Genomic DNA, 21,626 nt, shown 5'->3' on the forward strand with positions numbered 1-21,626 from the left:
TTGCTATTGTTTAGGAGTTGAACTGTCCTGTCCGTTACTGATCCTAAAGGATTATTTTTCTTTGTCTTTACAGAAGTCCTTTGTGTCCATGGCAAGTTACTTGGGAAGTAAAGGTAAAAGAAGGCACCTTTAAAAACAAAATCACCTGCAAGTACTGCACCCAGAAACACCACTCTTAACACTTTGACGTCTATCCTGCTGGAGTTTGGTGGAAGCGTATGGATTTAGGAGGCAAGCAGATGTGCTGAGATTCCAGTTTGAGGTGTTTTGGGGCGCTGTTGTCGAAACACCCCAGCCTTCCCCCATCTGAGGTGAGTCTGTTTTCCTAAACCTCAGTTGCGCAGAGAAGAGCTGGGAGTGAAGAAGTCGGCAGAGAGGGAGGGGCTTAGACCAGACAGAGGAAGGCATGCCGAGGGAGTGCGGCTCTCTCTTCAAGACAAGCAGGAACGCCAGCGGGGGGTGTGGGGATCCCAAAGACACTACACTTGAGAGCCACACAGGGGACACAGCCCACTCCTCAGACCATCAGGTAGCTGGGGAAGAAGGTCAGGGAAGAGCAGACATCTGCCCTGCCCCTGCCTACCTGGAGCCAAGGGTGGAGAAGCAGGTCCCCAGGGGGAGGCTGGCTTCCCACAGCCACAGCCCCATCCTTGGGGTCTAGGCAGCCAGTCCCATCTGTAGACAATACAAGTTTCGGTCCCTCTTGTTTGAGGGATACACTTAAAAGAACAGGAGGAAAGGAGAACGCCACTTTTTCAGAAGAAAACCAATGAAGGGGAAGGCATGGAGAGAAGACAAGAAAACATTAAAGAAATACGGTTAAAAAAACAGGTCCCATCCGCGCTTCAGAGCCCTGTCCCTGCGCATCCCATCCTTATGAGCCCGAAGGGACGGGGCGGAGGAGCGGGGTTGGTCATCCAGACTTGCGTCCAAGTTGGCCTTCTCTTGCACCTGCTTTGAGTCTTACTAGTGAAAAGCCTCACGATGTAGTGGGATCACAGCGGCCTAAGTTCAAATGCAACCTCGACTCTTTCTTCATGTGTAAAATGGGCCCAGTGGTGTCTAGACCACACATTGCTCCAAGAAAGAAATGGAGTACTATAGTGGATTAGTGTGCCCCAAATATTTATGAGGCCCTGGAGCCTCAGAATATAACCTTATTTGAAGTAGGGTATTTGCAGGTGTAATTAATTAAGAGGAGGTCATCCTAGATTAGGGTGGGCAATAATCCAATGGCTGGTGTCCTTCTAAGAAGAGGAAAGGGGGGCACCTGGGTGGCTCAGTGGGTTAAAGCCTCTGCCTTTGGCTCAGGTCATGATCCCAGGGTCCTGGGATCTCTGCTCAGCGGGGAGCCTGCTTCCTCCTCTCTCTCTCTCTCTCTGCCTGCCTCTCTGCCTACTTGTGATCTCTGTCTGTCAAATAAATAAATAAATAAAATCTTTAAAAAAAAAAAAGAGAAGAAGAGGAAAGGACATTTGAAGATCCAAAAAGAGAAGGTCATGGACAGAGATTGGAGTGGTCAGCTACAATCCCAGAATGCCAAGCCTTGCCAGAATCTGCCAGAAGCTAGGAAGAGGCAAGGGAGCATTCTTCCCTGAAGCCTTCACAGGGCGTGTGGCCTATTTTCACACGTCTGTCGCCTCCAGAAATGTGAGAGCGCTGGGAGCACAGCGTCTGTTGTTTGAAGCCACCCCGTCTGTGATAACTCCTGATGACAGCACTGGGAAGCTCACACAGGGACCTGTGTGAGGTTCCAGGTGCAGAGTGAGAACATGCTGGCGTTCTTTCCCACCCCCTCCTACCACGATGCTTGTACCTGCTTCCCCAGGGACATGGTTCAAGGAGTATCTGAGGGCCAAGAAGCCATGCTTAAAAGCAAAACCAAAACTTCTCAGGAGGCTGGGCTTCGGTCAGTTCCTCACAGCCAGTTTTGATTTGAATTACCCTCCTGTTACAAGGAAGCCTGAGCTGGATGGAGAGGATATTTTCTCCTCCCTTGCCTCAAGTACTTTAAGTGATGGGTTCTCATGACCCATCCTTGTACGTCCCTCTGCCAGCCAGAAGGAGTCCTGCCTTGGAGCTACTGCTTGTTGTAGTGCTCAAGGCATAACCTACATTTGTTTTGTTTTGTTTTGTTTTGGCTGTTTGTTGGCTTCTAGGAGGGGATCTGATGCAAGGGCCACTATTTGTTGTATTTTCCTTTGCGTCTTTCCCTGAGCAGAGGCACCAAGTTCTGCTGCGAGTATCTAAGAGGCTGAGACTTTCTCCTATCTTGAGCCGATGCTGCAGATGGTGATGAGGCTGCCATGGTTGGGTAAGTGCGGGCAGACTCACTCCACACCACTGGGGGCAGGAGGAAATCTGCCTTGGCAGTGGTGCTCACAGACTCCAACAAGCTCATTTCTGGCTGTCTCCCAAATAGTGGGATTTCTCCTCCTTGCTCGTCTACTTATTACTCGTGTTGGAAAGTTTTAGGAGATGAGGGTTTGTTTGTTTTTTTCTGCATGTATTAAATGCGCAGGGAAAAAGAAACGAACTATCTTGAGATTGTCTCTCAGCTTACCATTTGGGGAGGATCATTGGAACTTAAAAATTTGTGTCTTTTTTTACAATAGACTTCTTTTGTGGTTATCCCTTTGGCAGGCAATCCCCATTCCGGGTGAGCCAGTGTTTACAAGCTATGCTCTAAGAATAAGCTGTTTAACACAGAAGAGCAACAACAAAAATGCACCTACAATTAAAGTAACTTATAATACAGGCAACCGTTACTTTAAAAAGCAACATGATTTGATTAGAGCAAGTTTAGCTAAATGAGGGAAACCTGCGGCCTCCATTCTTCATTGCTCACTGCCGGGGTGCAGATAGTAGAAAAGAGGTGACTAGGGGTTCTCATGGGAGAGGGTCAAAAAGAGGGGCTTGAGTGGAATTCCCGACAAATAAGGCCTTCTAACGCTGAACCCCCATGGTTCTGTGGAATGGAATCACAGAGAGCCGTTGACAGAATGCACAGCAAGAATACTCAGTGTCAACAATAATCAGACATGGTCTCAGGAGTCCAATGCCAATTGCTTGGATATTCTCCAAGCTCCCTTCCAAGCCTGAGAGTCGAGGAGTGGATGAACCACATTGCTTGGAGAGCAGAAGCGGTCTGCGCATGTTCACCGCTTGAACTCACTACCAGCAGCTCTTCCTTACCTGCAGCTTCCAGGTGTCTTCTCCCATATTTCGCTCGTGTGGGAGCCTTTCCATTCAGCCAGAGCTCTTCCTGGGCAAGGACTGCGCCTTTCAGGTTCTCTCAATCCCAAGTGCCTGGCACAGTGCATAGGTGACGTGAGGGAATCCGAAAGTTTAGCCAGCCCCAGTCAGCTCAATGCCTTCCAGCCCTCTCTACCCCCTCTAAGGGCTTGTTCCACTTCTCATTTTCCAGACCTCTGTTATCAAGCCCCTCTGCTTCTTAGAGTTTTCCTCCCTGGGCTCCGAGACACTATGGTGGGGAAGCTTCTCATACTCTTAGAACCATTTCTTCTTTGCCTTCTTCTCTTGTCTCTTATGCCTGCTCTCCTAATTTGGGCGCATTCGTCAGACTTCAGACCTTTTTCGCTAACCTGTGTTTTTAAGCAAGTTGATTCATTCTCCAATGTCAATTAGTATTTGCGTATGGGAATAACGTTTTTATCTTTATCTCTATCACTGAATTGTGTCCCAAACTTTAGGCTTTCATTTTTCTTGTATTGTTTCAATTCCTTCATGACTCAAACCCAATTCATTTCATAGAACCCAGCTCTAAAACCTGGCTCCTGACCTAATACTTCCTTCGTCTCACCCTTCTGCGTGGCGTCAGTATGGTCTGAATTGTCAGGTCTCAAAACCACAGTCCACTTGCTGCCCCTCCTTCTTTCCTGAATGGAAGATCACTTGTTAATTGCTTTGTCAATTGTTTTGTGAATTGCCTTGTAGTCAGTTTCTCCTTCCTCTGCCTTTCTTCCCTTTTCTGCCCCTGAATCAGGGACTTTACCAAATATTTGGATTAATACCATGACCCTCTAATTGAGTGACTGGCGTTCCATTTCACTCCCTCAGTTCTATACAGATAAAAAAAAAAAAAAGATTAAAAAAAAAAAGAACAAAAAACCCCACCAGCTTTCATCTATTTTAAATACTCCTTTTAGTAACTATCACTATCTTTTCCTGGCAGCTCTACCTGGCATTAAGCCCTTGACATTTTTGGCTCAACCTGTATTTCCAGTGTAGATATGCTACTCCCAGTCCCCCTCAACAAGCTCTGTGTGTGTGAACCTCTGAGATTATTTCTAACATTTCTTCAGGGCCTCAAGAGTAGCTGCAACTCTCCAAAGCCCACTCATCTTAGAAGTATCCTTCCACCAGTCAGCTTCCCTGGTTTGGGCATTTCCATGCAACACCTTTCACATCACTTCTTACCATTTTTCGTGTGTACAGAATTTTGGCTTTCTGACTATGATACCATGTCTTCAAGGGCAGGAATCCTTTCTTACTTGAACCCTTTTCTTGATTCCCCACTTTGATTTGAATTGATTCCCTAACTTGAAGACTTGCAAAAAGTGGGAGCATAGTGTTTGTTGGCTAAAGAGTTGAGATGCAATTTGAATTTAAGTTAAACTTGAACTGAGGTTAAATAGACTATGGGTTTGAAGTGGCAGGGGGGTGGGAGGTTGGGGTACCAGGAGGTGGGTATTATAGAGGGCACGGATTGCATGGAGCACTGGGGGTGGTGAAAAAATAATGAATACTGTTTTTCTGAAAATAAATAAATAAATTTTTTAAAAAATAGACTATTATCTTCTAATGCCTAGCTCAGAGACCACACCATCAAAAGAAACAGCTTCCCTAGTGACCTGGGGAAGAGCAAAGTCAGGGCAGCAATCTGAGCAGGACTTTTCACCAATCTAAAAAGAGTATCTTTTGCTTCTTCTCTCTCTCAAGCCTGAGAACTTGTGAGTGAGAGACCCTTCATGACTCTTCGTAGACGCGCCAGAAAATGGTCTTGAATCTTTTATCCTATGCTGTTCTGTTCTGTTTTATACCACGATGACATCTCAACTGCTAGGGTGTGTTCATGAGCAGCATTGTTAAGAATTACCCAGAAATTAATTAAGAATTATCTGGAAATAAAGAAATTCCACTAAACTGATTAAGTGATTGAACACTGATTTTTTTCTGCTCATGTTCCAATGTACCCCTTTGAGGGTAGCTTGCCTGAGAACAGATAGCTACAATGAGCATCTGTGTGAGGAAGGCTCCAGCCCAAGCAGCTCATATGCAAGGAATATACAATTAAGATAAAAACGAAAAGCCATGCAGCCCTGGACAGTAAGATACTTACATCCAGACCAAGGTGGATTTTAAAAGGCAAGACTGAAGAGGAGGCCTGGTTGTTTGAACACATTCATTTCATCTCATGGTGAAGAGTCATCTCTATGCTCTTTTGGCCAAAGGAGAGCCTTACATATGGATGCTTTATAAATTATCCTTGAGTTACTTAATTTTGGCAATGTACTCTATAAGTTCTCCAAATAAACTCTTTCAGGCTTTGCCAGCATGAATAGAAAATAATTCATACTTTCCTAATATTGAAGGTTTCCAGAACCTGCTCTTTCAGAAAATGTCATTTTCCTAAAGCACCCAGAGGGCAAAGATCTCGTTGAGGTGGACTGGCCTTTTGAGAGAGATTGGTGAGGGGCTTGGGGTACCTATGGGAACATTCTTTGGGGAGACAACCTTGTAAATAATCCTACTAAAGAGATATTCTTTTAATCTCCCATTTCTTGTGGAAGCACTTCCTTCAACATGCACCTTCACTCAAGCAATTTTAAGGGGGCGGGTGATGTCCCCACCCCGTTAGCAGCCCATTCCACTGTCAGTGACTTAAACTGATGAAAATTTCTTTCTTATTTGGGGCCAAAATTATTAACCAAATTAAGTTTTCTGTTTCTCCAATAGACAACGGAGTCAACTTGGGGGCCAGTAGTCTCAGAGTATGATGCTAAATTGCCATGCATGCACTCATTCATCTGTCCATTCAGGGAACAGTCGTAATTGGCTATAAACAGTTATAAACACTCATGAAACACACTACACACACACACGCACACATACACACAAACACACACAAGGAAAAAGAAAATTATTATAAGAAACTAACACAGTTCAAAGAACTCTTGTTCTAGCACAGAAGACAGATATGTAACCAGTTACTATACTAGCGTGGAGTCAAGTGCTATTAACACTAGTTAATAGCAGATAACAATTAAGGCAAGAGGAACAGCTGAGAGCAGTTAGGAAAGGCTTATCTCCTTGTATTGAAGGCAGAAGAATGTAAGGCCACCTAAGGAAATATTTATGACGCAGGACAGTTTCTTTGAGCTCAAGTAGAAATTGAGATAGAGAGAAAATAAAGTTAGACAAGATAAAGTAAGATCAGATACGAGAGATTAGACTCTCAGAGCCCCTGTGAGGACCTAGTCATGGAGAGCACATGTATTATTTCTGTGACTGAGGCAGGAGGGACCAGATCACAAAGGGTTGTATAGTCCACGCTAAGGCCTTATAAATAGTGGGAGCTATTGAAGTCTTTTCAGCAGGAGTGTCATGATCACATTTGGTAATTCCATGTTCAGGAGATTCTTCTGCCTACAGGTGAAGGGCTCATTCATTCAGCCAGTATTATCAGAGTGCCAACGTCCTACCAGACATGGCTCTAGGGACTGAAGGATAGTAGTACGCAAAACAAAGATGTCAGTCCTTCTAGTGATTATATTCTTACATAAGACAGCAGCTGATAATCTAATGTAAATGAGTACATTATATGGTATGTTAGGTGGGATTGAGTGCCTTGGAAAAGAGGAAAGTTGGGCATGCTGGAGAGAGAGGCGCTGCTCCCGCAGTCTGCACGAGGCAGTCTCACCAGAGAGAGCAAGGGAAGTCTCTGGATGTGGAGAGGTGCACCCTGGCAGCAAGGTCAGCCCTTCGGCAGTGAATCTGAGGAAGAAGCCCACAGGCCTGGGAGCAGGCTTAGGGCCGTTTAGAGATTTCCAGAGTCCCAGGATCCCAGACTGCAATGAGTGTTGGGGTCAAGAGCTCCAGAGGTCGCTGTCATTTCTGCAAACGCCTCACACTGCAGGGAGAGGCATGGTCACTCTTGGGTCTTCTAAAGCATGGGGCGCAAGGCAAATGTCTCTCTTGCCTGGGCTACTAGACAGCCTTGGCATTTTATTCTCAATGAAATGTTGAGTCATCAAAGGATTTTGAGCAGGAAGCTCTGCTTCAACATAAGGAGGAATGACAAGAATTAAGGTGATCGCAGTGGAGTTGTAAAAAGAAAAGGCATCATCCAGAAGCATCCCAGCCCAGAATTAACAGGACTGGGGGATGGACTGGATTTTCAAGATGAGAGATGTGTAAGTTTAAGATGACACACGCAAGATTCTGGCTTGAGGTGGCTGTTATTATTATTATTATTGGCATTATAGGAAAAAGGGGCAGGGGCACAAAGAGTTTTAATAAAGCGTCCAGGGTCTTAAAGGCTCATAATTTCTTGTCCCAGGATTTGAGCTCAAACGTGTCTGACTTTAGAGTATGAGATCTTGTCCATTGCACAGAAGATACTACCCCTAGAAGGTTGGAAAGTACCTTCCTAACAGCGTCTATCTCTCTCTTGGCCAAAGGAGACATTGTACAAGGAAAGTCCCCTCAGATGGGCAAAGAAGAGAGGGAAGTTACAGCCAGAGGGGGGTGAGCCAGACATCCTTTCTGTTGCCAGAGCATGTTACACGCTCTTGTTTTGAGCTCCAGAAATAAGGATGCTGGGCAAGTGCAGCATTAGGATGATACCTTGTCTGGGTACATTTGCCTTTCAATAAGGAGCAGGGTCTTCAGGTCCAGCTAAGGTCCAGCATTTCCCTATGGAAAGCACTTGATGGGGCTCCCAGTTGATACCCACTGATATGTCCCTCCCTAAAATGAGAACAAGACTACAGCCCACTGTGGACCTCACAGTGTCTTCTAGCTACTGCCTCATTGCTCGCTCCCATTATAACATTCTTCTCTGAAACGTTGCCTGTATTCTCCTGTCTCTGCACCCTTACCCTTATTTTCTCTCCACTTTACACAGGCTCTCATCTGCACAAATCCCCGGATGTCCTGCTTGGCAGGGTCACTCATGACCTCCACACTGCTAATGGCAGCTCTCAGCAGCATTTGGCTCAACCGAGCACTCCCTCCTTATAGCACTGCCTTTTAAGCTCTTCCATTATAATTGAGGTATGGCGAGGCCAACAGATCAGGAGATAACTGCTATTGAAAAAAAAAGTTTGTTGTTCTCAGACCCAGAGAGAAGGAGGCATGCCACACTTTAGGGGTCACACAGGGAGGCATCAGGGTCAGACAGGAGGCAGAGCAGAAGGGGAATTGTGGCTAGAAGTCTTTATTGTGGTTTCCACCAGAAGGAGTGGGCAAGGCAGGGCAGGCAGGCTTCAATTGTCTAGTTTGAAATAGCTCATCAGGATTTGGAACAGAGGGGCTGTCCCTTGTTGTGTGGTACCTGGCACTGGGGAGGTTAGAACCCTAAAGGAGAAGGTTGTAAAGGAGAAGGTTGAAGTTAGGGGTTCTCAGTTGCTTCCTTTGCATTTGAAAGACCTCCCCTGGGTGAGTTGTTTACTATCTCTAGGAACTGGCTAATACTGGGAGGGGCAACGCTGCAGGATCAGCAAGCATCAGAATACAGAAAATAAAAAGACTTGATTAATTTCCATTTTTGCCCTTTCCCTCAATCTTCTTTGCTAGTGCCATCCCTCCCAGAGATCCCTGCACATTGGAATCCCCCACATCTCAATCCTTGGACGCTTTTTCTCTCGTGTGTCTCTTGTGGTGATGTCATGCAGCTCTCTGGCATTAAGTAACAAGTAGCCATTGAGGACTCCCAAATTTCTCTCTACCCCAAACTCTAGACTGTTATCCAACTGCTTACTAAACATCTTCATGTGAATGACTAGAATCTCAAACCATGTACTGATTTCTGCTCCTTAATCTGTTTTTCTCCATCTTCTCCAGTTTAAAGTTAGCACTTTGCTTCTCCTAAAGCCTCAGCCTGAAGGGTAGCCCTAAGGTCTTGCACACATTTAGTGGCCCACGGAGCTGCTCTCAAGGAACATAGGCTGTGGATGCCATCTTGGTGCTCTCCCTCTGCCTTGCTTCCACTCAGCAGTATGATCCAGAAGAAAGATGATATGGTCATCTGGAGCCCAGATTTTTGTGACCAACCCCACAGAACACCTCCAGATTGCCTGGCCTTGGTAGCCAATAGGACTTACAGTTCCAGCCCACAGGACTGTATTATTTGCATATATCACTAGTTGCTGCCTAAGGATCTGACTTTCAACCAACCTGAATCTAGGTGCTAAGATCCTCTTCTTTGGGCTACTGACAGGTCTTGGCATATCCTCCACTGCTGGAAGTTATTAAAAATAAAATTGACTGCTTAGAAAAGCACAAAGGTTTGTAGGACAACCAAGAACTGAGGCATGGCTGGAGATCAAGTTTCATTTCCTACATAAGATCAGTTCTTCAAGACTGGGAGAGGGAGTTGTTTCATCTAATGTGTAGAAACACAGAGAGTCAGGCAAAATGAAGTAACTAAGGAATATATTCCAAAGTCTTCAATAAATAACGCTGGAAATATGGGACAACCATACACAATAGAATGAAAATGGACCACTCTTCTACACCAAGCACAGAAATTCATTCAAAATGGATTAAAGACTTGAATCTAAGACCTGAAACCAAAAACGCCTTAGAAGAAAACCTAGGTAATGAGCTCCTTGACATTGGAGTTGGTGATGATTTTTTACATTCTTTTTTTTTTTTAAGATTTTATTTATTTATTTGACAGAGAGAGTGAGCACAGGCAGATAGAGTGGCAGGCAGAGGGAGAAGCTGAGCAAGGAGCCCAATGTGGGACTCGATCCCAGGAGGCTGGGATCATGACCTGAGCCGAAGGCAGCTGCTTAACCAACTGAGCCACCCAGGCGTCCCGGTGATGATTTTTTAATCTGACAGCAACCAAAACCAAAAACAACAAAAGCAAAAATTAAACTAAAAAAGTATCAAACTAAAAAGCTGTATCAAACTAAAAAGCTTCTGCACAGCAAAGGAAACCATCAATAAATTTAAGTCAACCTGCTGAATGGGAGAAATATTTGCAAATCATATATCGGACAAAGGGTTAATATTAGTCCAAAATACCTAAAGAACTCATACAACTCAATAGTAACACACACACACACACACACACACAGTCAAAATAAAAACGGGTAGAGGATCTGAATAGATATTTTTTTTAAAAAAAAGACAAATAACTAACAGGTTCGTGAAAAGATGCTCAACATCAGTAATCATCAGGGAAATGCAAATCAAAACCACCATGAGTTATCACCTCACACTTGTTAGAATGGCTAGTATCAAAAAGATAAGAGATAACAAGTGTTGGTGAGGATGTGGAGAAATGGAAATCGCTATGCACACTGGATTCTAAGTTAGTACAGCCACTGTGGAAAACAGTGTGGAGATTCCTTAAAAAATGATATATAAAAAATAAAACTACCATATGATCCAACGATTCCACTTCTGGGCATTTATCTGAGGAAAATGAAAATGCGAGCACAAAAAGATATATACCCCATGTTTGTTGCAGTATTATTGCAGTATTATTTACAATAGCCAAGATATGAATCAACCTGTGTGCATGTGTGTATGTGTGCATGTAATGGAATATTACTCAGCCAAAAAAAGAATGAAACTTTGCCATTTGCAACAACATGGATGGACCTCAAGAGAATTACACTAAGTGAAATAAGTCAGAGAAAGATGAATGCTGTATGGTTTCACTGATGTGTGGAATCTAAAACAAATAAACAAACCAAGCTCATAGTTACAGAGAGCAGATTGGTGGTTGCCAGAGGTAGGGTTAAAGGGGTGGGAGAAATGGGTAAACTGTTTTTTTTTTTTTTCTTCTAGTTTTTAAAAAAATGGAAGAAAAAATAGGACTTCGTAGAGAAAGGTTAATTGCATGCTTGGGCAGTAGAGACATGAAATCAGCTTAAGGCAACTTGTGCAGAAAGCAAACAAGTTTCCCAAGATTAATAGGAATGTGTGAAAAGCAAACAGAGGCTACCTTGAAGGGACTTCTAGTGGGTAAAATTACGGTGATTTAGACTATAAAAGAACAATTATTGGGGCACCTGGGTGGCTCAGTTGGTTATATGACTGCCTTCTCCTTAGGTCATGATCCCAGAGTGCTGGGGTTGAGCCCCGCTTCAGGTTCCTCACTCAGCGGGGAGCCTGTTTCTCCCTCTCTCTCTGCCTGGTACTCTGCCAGCTTGTGCTCTCTCTCTGTTCGTGTCAAATAAATAAACTCCTTAAAAAAAAAAAAAAGAACAATTATTATTTTTTTAAAAGCCCTCAAAATGGATCAGGGACCTAAATATAAGAACTAAAACTATAAAATACTCAGAAGAAAATATAGATGTAAATCTTTGTAACCTTGGATTTGTGATGGTTTCTTAGATATGCCACCTAAAGCATAATCAATAAAAGAAAAAATAGATAAATTGGGCTTCATCAGAATTAAATTAATTTGTGCTTTAAAATTAAAATATTTGTGCTTCAAAGAACGCTATCGAGGAACTGAAAAGGCAATTTGCACAATAAGAGAATGTATTTGCACATTATGTATTTGATACACACTTTGGCAGTTTCTCAAAAAGTTAAACAAAGAATTACCATTTAGCCAAGCAATTCCACTCCTACATATCCAAGAGAATTGAAAACATGTCTACACAGAAGTTTGTACGTGAATGTCCATAATAGCGTTATTCTAAAAGCCAACAACTAGGAACAGCCCAAATGTCCATCAACTGATGAATGAATAAACAAGATGTATATTCATACAATGAAATACTATTCAATCATGAAAAGGAATGAGGTACAGATACATGCTACAACATAAATGAATCTTGAAAATGTTAAGCTCAGTGAAAACAGCTAGATTCTAAAGGCCACATAGTGTGTGATTTCATTTTTATGAAATATCCAGAAGAGCAAAACAATAGAGACAGAAAGTATATTGGTGGTTGCCAGAGATTGGAAGGACAGGGGAGGGGAATTGGGAAATTACCATCAATGGGTAGTGGGTTCCTTTTTAGGGTAATGAAAATAATCCAAAATTAGATAGTGGTGTGGATTTCATAATTCTGTGACTATACTGAAAACCACTGAATTGTACCACTAAATTGTTTGTATTTTAAGTATATACGAATATATGCACACACACACACACACACACTCTTTCATTGTATGTCAACTATACTTCAAGAAGGCTGTTGGAAAAAATAAGTTTAAAGAACAAATCTATATTTGTGTATAATATATACCTCTCTACAGACCACTCCTCGCCTCTACTAGCACTGCCGTTCGAACCAAACTATCATCTCTGTGAAAACATTCCTCACTGATCATCCTGCTTCTAATCTTGTCCAACCCACTGTCCTCCCCAAGTCTCCATTGTCTATGCCAAAGCTGAGTCCTCTTTTGAAAATGTCATGAGATCATGTTGTTCACCTGATCCCAGATCGTCTGCTGGCTTTCCATCACACTCAGAGAAGCAGCTGACTTAGACGTATGGCTCCAACCAATTTCCCTTGGAAAAATGGTTCCATGGCCAGTAAAATTTTGAAAGTCTCTTTGAAGACAGACTAGTTCACAGTGATCTATCCTGTCCCTTTTGCCTCAACCACAAAAAGTCCTTGGATTTGAGAAAGCCTGAGAACAAAGATAGAAGTGTAGGAGGGCTAGCAGGACCAAAGTCAGGCACCCACTCAGTGTAGCCAGTTCTGTGCTCTTCCTGTCTAAACTTCTTAGTAACATGTAGTTCAAATAATGGGCAAACTTGATTACAACACTCAAAAGAGCCTGACGCTCTCCTGCTCAGGCAAATATCAAGTGTTTATTGAGAATCCCGCTCTGCTCTACTGAGCCCTGTCCTTGAGTATCTGACTCCCAGAGTTCAAGTCCACCTGAAGAAGTTGGTGTGCATTTTTCATTTGATAGTCATTTGGTTTTCAAGGACCCACTACTGAAAAAACTATGGGAGGTTTTGTGGAGGAGACAAAGGGGCTCAGATAATTACCAGTGTGAGTGACTCATGAGAACAGGTTCGTAGTCAGGAAAGGAAGATTTGGATCGATGAAGAACGCCTTGCTTCCTCTTACCTCGTCTCCCATCTCCTCCAGCAACAACTTTGAACTTCTCTTCCTGGGGGTCCACTATGACTCTGCTGCCTCCAAGATGACCAGAAGGCAGTAGGCTTCAGTACAACGGAGCCCCTGGGAGAGAAACTGAAACTTCTCTTCTAGGGGCTTGTTTATGTGTCATTTCCCTGTTTTCAGGAATGAGCAAGTCACCCAATCACGAGACCCAGCAAAACTGTAGGAAGCGCTGAGACGTTCAATTGTCTATTTCAGATCGGGTACAGACCATGTTCCTCCTTCTGCTAATTTCGAGCCTGGGAATGCAGCTTCATCAGACAGCAGGTAAGAATGGGCGAAAGGAGGGGGTCTGAGGAAGAGGAGTAAGCAGTTGCCCCCAGCTGAAGCCATTGATGAGAATGGGGTCCTCATGCTGAAGTCCTTCTCTGAGAGGAAGTGGGATTATTCTCTGTTAGGTGCACAGTAAAAAGAATGGTGCCCAGGTGGCCTGTGCTTGTCCATGTCCCTGTCTTACAGAAACAATAAACATTGGGCAGAAGAGGAAACTGGAATTCAGAAAAGTTATTTAATTTACCCAAGATTATGTAGTTAATAGACGCCACAGGCAAGCTTTCTACACAACTAATGTCCTTTCTGCAAGGACATCAGCAAGGTGATGTTGGTAAACAAGCATGGCAGGCAGCCCCTAATCTTCCCCTTTTGGAATGGGATTTTGGAATTAAGTTGGACTATGGACATATATTCAGTGTTGATACTGGATGTTCACAAAACCAAAAAGTATGTTTGATGGATTATGTTGAAGAATTAACCAAAAGGTGAGGTGCCTGAGTGGCTCAGTTATTAAGTATCTGCCTTCAGCTCAGGTCATGATCCCAGGGTCCTGAGATCGAGCTGTCTCTCCCTCTCGGTCAAATATATAAATGATACATTTTTAAAAAGAGAGAATTAACCAAAAGGAAAGTATAAACAAGTTGTATCTTGCTTTCTCCTCAAGTTTAGAATTCTTCTCTGCTTTCCACTATACATTATGCGGATGATATCAGTTCAAACAAATATTAATTACCTGCCTAAATTGGACTGCTTTCTCCTCAGGGGTCTTTTTGTTTTTTGTAAGTCTGATCATTTCCCATCTACCTAATTAAGGAGTTTTAACTTCAAAGGTTTCTCGTAGAGGCTACCTGAGTGGCAAAATGTAACAAAAGGGTCTGAGGATGGAAAAGAACGTTTATTTCTGGGGAGGGGAAGCAGTCTAGGATGAGGATTAAGAAGGACAATCTTTTTTTTTTTTTTAATTTTATTTATTTATTAGAGAGAGAGAGCGCAAGAGAGGGAACACAAGCAGGGGGAGTGGGAGAGGGAGAAGCGGGCTTCCCGCTGAGCAGGGAGCTCCACGTGGGGCTCCATCCCAGGACCCTGGGATCATGACCTGAGCCAAAGGAGACGTTTAACGACCGAGCCACTCAGGCGCCCCAGGAAGGACAATCTTAACTAGTATGTTTCCCAGGTGTTTGTTTGTTTTTTTAAACAAGAAATACGCATTTATTTGTGTATTAAAAGAAATATTGTGCCCTTACTTGTCTATTAAAAGAAATATAAAAAAATTACACTTGTATGATAAAAATATAAATTGTAAGATATAAGAATTATTTTCAAAAGAATGCTTTCAAAAGCATTTGAAGGCATCCGATTTAGCATCAGCTGCCTGAAGACAGCTGCAGTTCTCAGGGCGGCCACCCTGATGGCCTCATCCCCCTCACTGTGCTTGTTCACCCCTAACTTTCTCACCCCTAAACTTCCTCTCTTTGAGAAAGAAAAAAAGATAATATGGACTGAATCAATATAATTCTTTATTACCTTCTCTATGTAAATTTCTCTTTTTAAATTTTAAAAAGAATGCTTATAACAGCATTGTTAATCCTTCCAGAAAAGAAGACCAAAACAACCAAATCCACATTAATCAACAGGATAATGCATAATTTGTGGTATATGAACAGAATGGAAAAACATACAGGGTTCAAATAAATTAATTGCAAAAATATGCAACTACATTTGAGTCTTAGTAACATAATATTGATTAAAAAATACAAAAAAATCGAACACGGAATACAACATATAGTACAATGGCCTTTTTAAATAAACAATATATACCTATAGCTATATATATTGCAATATACCTATATATGTATAATATATGCATATAATGCATGTGATATGCATATCATAATGATATGATATAAGCAGTATATATATGTGTGTGTGTGTGTGTGTGTATATGATAGAGCTAGAAAATAAGCCAGAGATCAACAAACACAATATTCAGGATGCTGATTAACTTTGGTGGAGGAAGTAGATGTATGTCATTAGTAATGTTCTGGTTCTTGGGGTAGGTAATGAATTCGCAGGAGTTCATTTTCTTTGATTTTATATCCTTCAAAATTTTTTTGTATTTAAACTTCTTTGTTGTAAAAGATGCCACAGGCAGAGAAAACCACATGAAACAAGTGTAAACCATCATGTTGCTGTAAGGTGAATGCTTGTAACCAGTCACGCATGTCAAGTGGTAGACCTGTACCAGCCTTCCCTGAAAACATTCCCCTGCCCCAGTCCTACATAACCTCCCCCCCCATAACACTCTACTATCTACACTTTTCTCCATTAAAAAAATTTCCTAAATATCATGAAAAGAAATATTAGTAAGTACTCAGCAAAATATGTTCTTTATAGTTTCTGAATCAGCAAATACAGATATCGCTCATTTTAAAGTAAATCTATATATTTCATTGGATATGCTGTAGTTTATTTAACCAGTCCTTTATTGAGAGAAATTACAGTTATTTAAAAAACAATCATTTCTTGCTAGATTAATGCTTTAAAAAATGTGTTTCCTAAAGACTGTGATGAAGGCTGACTCTGAGTATGACCCACATAAACCATTGATCATGAACCCTTTCCTTACTTGCCTGTCTGTGGGTGCTCTGTTCTGTTGTCTATTGAACAGCTTAAAGTTTGAAGAGGAAAATTGGCAGAATACATTTTCATTTCATTGTTTAAACATTTGTTTATTTTCAAATTGGCATACAGCAACATGTAGTCTTTTTAATAGAAACATCTATGAGTTTTTGGCAAGCATGTGATCATATAAACAACGCCACAATCAAGATCCAGAACAATTCCACCACTTGCCAAGCAAACAAACACAAGACACTCCCCAACTCTTAAAGCGAGGTACCCACTGATCTATTCTCTGTCCCATAGTTTTAAATTTTCCAGATAATCACATAAATGGGATTATCTGCTACATACCTAGAGACGTGTTTTTTCTGGCTTTTTTCACTTAGCATAAAGCAACTGAAGATTTTCTTTATTCATTCATTCATTCATTAGAGAGAGAGAGAAAGCACAAGCAGGCAAAGCAGCAGGCAGAGGGAGAGGGAGGAGCAGGCTCCCCAGTGAGCAAGGAACCTGATGTGGGACTCAATCCCAGGACCCGGGATCATGACCTGAGCTGAAGGCAGATACTCCGACTGAGCCACCCAGGCGCCCCATCATAACGCAACTGAGATTTACCCATGTTTTTATAGTATCAGGATCTCATTCCTTTCTGTTGCTGAGTAGTATTCCCTTATAGAGACCAAATTTTGCTTATTCATTCCCCAGCTGAGGGACTTTTGGGTTGTTTCCTGTTTGGGGCAATTATGAATCAAGTTACTGTAAGTGCTAATGTATAGATTTTTGTTAGAACATACGTTTTCATTTCACTTGGGTAAATACTTGGGAGTAGGATCGCTGGGTCATGTGGTAAGTATATACTTAATTTTATAAGAAACCAGCAAACCTCTCCATAGTAGCTGGACTTCTTTGCTTTCCCAGCAGCAAAGTACAAGCACTCCAGTTGTTGCATTCCTGGGAGCCCTTGGTATTGACATTTTTGTGTTTTATAAAGTCATTTTAATAGGTGTGTTGAAGTATCTCTTTGTGGCTTAATTTGCATTTTCCTAGTATGTCGTGATGATAAGCATATTTTCACATGGCAATTGGACATATCCATATGCCTTCTTTGGTAAAGTTTGTATTCAAACTATTTGACCATTTTTAATTGGTTTATTCATTTTCTTACTTAGTTTTAGAGTTCTTTGTATAATCCAAATGCAAGTCCTTTAACAGATGTGTGATATGCAAGTATTTTCTCTCAGTCTGCAGCTCATCTTTTCATTCTCTTAACAGTGTCCTTTACACAGCAAAGATTTTAAGTTTGGTGGAATCCAGCTTATCCTTGTTTCTTACACGGACTCTGCTTCTGGCATCATGTCTGAGAACTCTGCCCAGGACAAGCACTCAAAGATTTTCGCCTATGTTTTCTTCTAAACACTTTATAGTTGTACATTTTACATTTAGGTTTATGATCCATCTTGAGTTAATTGTCAGAGAAGAAAGTATAGGTTGAAGGTAATTCTTTTTCTTTTCCGTGTGTGGATGTCCAGTTTCTTCAGCCTCTTTTGTTGAAAAAACTATCCTTTCTTTATTGAATTGCCTCTGCACATGTGTCAAACATCACTTGGTCATATTTGTGTGGGTCTATTTCTGGACTCCATTCTGCAGTCTGTTCTTTGCGTGTACGCTTTCCCTCATAGCACACTCTTCTGATTTCTGTAATATTGTAATTTTTTTTTTCTTATGTTTTTATTTCAGAACCTAAGGTCATCTTGTAACTGAGACATGGTTAAGGGGAAATATTCATTTCTGTATTTTGTCATGTCTTGGAGGAAAAGTAGCTCCAATTAATATTCCTTTTATTCATATTTTTCCTTCTTCCTTCATCCTCCAGGGAGGGATAAAAGCCAGGGGGTCACATGACCATGGTGACACTTGAGGTCACTCTGGGGTGGGGACCACACCTTGGGTCACTCCACTTAACCTATCTTCAGGCTCTGAAACTACTTCTTCAGATCGCTGAGGTATACAAAGCAGAACTATCGGGCTGCAGAAAGGATTTCTAAGAGATGACATGTCCCCATGTGGTATTCCTACAAAGAGGAGTAGATGAGTCAGGAGCCCAGAGCAGGCTTCTATCCTAAACTAACAACTAGAACTTTCTGAAGGCTGTGGTTGTGTCAAGCAGACCCCACCTTTCAACTTCATTAAGTACAGAGTCTGAAAAAACTTCAACTCTGTTATTAAATGGAAAAAAAAAGTGTAAAATTAGCTTGAAGGGGAAGCTATCTTGGGAGGTAATGCAAATGATTTGTTTAGTGTTTCTGGAGACGTGACAGGTGCTGACTCCTGTAGATGCCTGATTGCAAATAAAAGACAGTTTCCCTACAAACTTTCAGAAAGGCTCCAGCATTACTGAAGCCAGCTGCTTTCATTTGCTTAAAGAAAATGCATGTATGGATTTTTCATGCCCTGGCCAAGTGTGTTACCCTTTAATTTACTCACGGAGCCCAAATGAATGGGAAAACCTGCTTTGTTTTGTTTTTGTCTGCTTAATTTTGTAGTTGCAGAAACTTTCCAATGTTCTCCTTTGTCTCATAACTTCAGGAGTTCAATGCTAGGTTGAGGCTTAATATAATAACCTCTAATTTCAAGCTATATTACAAAAGTATAGTCATCAAAACAATATGGTATTGGCATAAAAACAGACATATAGGTCAATCAAATGGAATAAAGAACCCAGAAATACACACACACACATACGCACACACCCACACAAACCAATTTATATTTTCCTTACCATAAAGTTGAAAAGTATATCTATCTCCTTCATGGATGTAATAATATATACACGCCAGTGGATACATTGTCGTATCTCTAGAGTTGTTAGTATAGGCTTTCAAGACACAGCGATATGAACTGGAATTCCAACTCCATGAGTTACCACTCTTGCCCTTGGGCAAGTTGTATCACTTCTGTAAGCCTAAGCTTCACCATCCATGAGATAGGCATGATAACTCCTGCCTTGCAGAGTTTGGGGAACATCAAAGGCGATGATGAAGTAAAGATTAGCCCAGTGTCTGCCTCACTGTGTTGAATAAATGTTGAGGATTACTCTGCTTCCTAGTGAGAGCCCAAGTGCAAGCTCATGTTAGAAGAATGCTTCTCAGATAGTGACGTCCACATGAACCACCTCAGCTTTGTTAAAAGGTGGAGTCTGCTTCTCTAGGTCTGAGGCTGGGCCTGAGATAGGAAATCCCTTGCTTGCTTCCAGGTGAAGCTGAGGCGGGATCAGATCATAAAAGATATTTGCCTGTGCAGGTATTTTGTTTATCTAACCAATGCTTCCAAATACTCTGCACATTAGAAGCTTCCAAGGAAATCTTTTTAAAAAAATGGATGCTGGCCTCACAAAAGGATTAGAATTTATATTTAAAGAATCCAAGGTGGGGCCTGGTATTTTTTTTTTAACTGTTGTCTCCTCATATTTTAATATTAGAAGTGAATTTATAATACAGGTGAAATGATACTTTATTACTTGATAAAATATAAGGAACAATTATATATCATTTCTTTGGCTAGTTTTTGCAGGGCCTGGTATTTTTTTAAAAAGCCTCCCAAGTGATTCCAATAATGGTTACAGTTGAGGCACCCTGTTTAGTGACTGTGATGTGCATCCAGGCTTGAGAAACATGTCTTCATGCAGTTGTTTGCAACTATAATTTTATTGCCTCTGTAATTTACATCAAGTAAGAATAATTTAGGATCTTAAAAGTGTATTGCATTTCCTGAACTCCTCATTTTTATGGGGTAATCAAGCTCTCAGCTTTGCATATCTTAGAAGATTTAATTGAAAAAAATTACACCAAATAACAATTAGCCCTCTAGTTTTCTGAGCTACTCAGATATTTGATTCAGGTTGGCTAATTACTCTTTCCTCTTATGAACATTAGCTGAAAAATATCACCTGCCTAAGAGGTAACATGCTTTATACCTACAACCCCTACACACACTCTGCACAAAGCAGAGGAGAAAAGAAGCAAGAAGAAAATGGACTTTTGTCAAAGGCCCAGAGTGTAAAGAGGGGAGTTCTGCTGTCTGCTATGGGGAGTTCCAGAGGAAGTTACATTCTCTCTCTCTCATGAGAAGAAAGCCTAAGTGCGGTAGATAAATTTGCTAAATAAATTCAACAGAGGCAACACCCAAGGTCCTCTGACACTTTTATCAGACTTAGCAACTGAACTTACTTGCAAATCCTATTTATCTTCCCTGCATCCTGCTGTATCATGTGTTAAAAAAAAAAAAAAAAAGTGAATTCCTGAACCTGGCGCACAGAAGACGGTTGCTTATGTATTAGATGAATGAGTGAGTAGAATATTCCTCTTCAGGCCAGAGTGGATTTGGTAGCAGGTAGCTCTGTCTTGGTTAAAAGAGGACTTAATAACTCAACATTTGGCGATGACCCTCATCAGAAAGGGATCTACCCTTAAGAGGTCCTTTTAGAGACATCCAGAGTGAGCGTTATTACGAGTGGATGTCATGAAATGGAATCATGCAGGAAGTTCAGAAGCACAAATCTCTATTCATGTGTGTCATCTCACAGTCTTCTCAACCTGTCCAGGCAAATGCGGTTGTGATCAGCAGTGTTTGACCGAGAAGCACTCATGTTCTAGACCTGCCCCAGCCCCAGCCCGCTGGCAGATGTGAATTCTTTCCTGTACTGCAAATCTGTCAGAAAGGTGTGTTAATGTTCCAGTCATGGTGAAAACAGGGCTTGCAAAAAGTAAACTCGCCCAGTTGTTCTTGAGAAAGCTCAAGTTTGGGCATCACTACCAAGTGTGCTGTGTGATGATTAAGAATGCCAGCCAGCTTGGGCGCCTGGGTGGCTCAGTGGGTTAAGCCGCTGCCTTCGGTTCAGGTCATGGTCTCAGGGTCCTGGGATCGAGTCCCGCATCGGGCTCTCTGCTCAGCGGGGAGCCTGTTCCCCTTCTCTCTATCTGCCTGCCTCTCTGCCTACTTGTGATCTCTGTCTGTCAAGTAAATAAATAAAAATATTAAAAAAAAAAAAGAATGCCAGCCAGCTTGGGCCACAGGGGCAAGTTGCAATTTGGTGAGAGGGAGACGGAAGTGAGTGTGGTCAGGCCCATCCTCTCTTCCTTCTCCCTCTTGCTGCCATTTGCCAAACCCTTAAGTGGGAGGAACTGTGTGCCAGGCGCTGAAGATACCAAAACAAACTCAGCCTCGTCACTACCTTCAAAGTCTTGCAGGATTCTAGGAGAAACTCAGGTCAGAAGAGAATTGCAGTGTGAACCATTTAAGCAATAGGAAACCCAAAATTTACTAGTACTTTATTTATTTATTTATTTATTTTTAAAGATTTTATTTATTCACTTGACA

General features: G+C 41.8%; 1 protein-coding gene across 7 annotated transcripts in view; it reads left to right on the forward strand.

Moving 5' to 3' along the window:
- The first annotated feature begins 204 nt into the window (after positions 1 to 204).
- Positions 205 to 21,626, forward strand: part of PDCD1LG2 (programmed cell death 1 ligand 2) — a 94,807-nt gene continuing 73,385 nt past the window's right edge. For 6 of the 7 annotated variants that reach the window (XR_006386466.1, XM_044266002.1, XM_044266006.1 and 3 more), the window contains exons 1-2: positions 1,978 to 2,314; positions 13,554 to 13,622. Coding sequence is in view for 6 of the 7 variants with exons in the window: in XM_044266002.1 (XP_044121937.1) it covers positions 2,281 to 2,314; positions 13,554 to 13,622 (103 nt within the window). In the remaining variant the exon portion in view is untranslated. Of the gene's footprint in view, positions 312 to 1,977; positions 2,315 to 13,553; positions 13,623 to 21,626 lie in introns of those variants that run through there. The other variant, XM_044266001.1, reaches the window with a different exon arrangement.

The sequence above is a fragment of the Neovison vison genome, chromosome 9 (assembly GCF_020171115.1).
Source record: "Neovison vison isolate M4711 chromosome 9, ASM_NN_V1, whole genome shotgun sequence".
NCBI lineage: Eukaryota > Metazoa > Chordata > Mammalia > Carnivora > Mustelidae > Neogale > Neogale vison.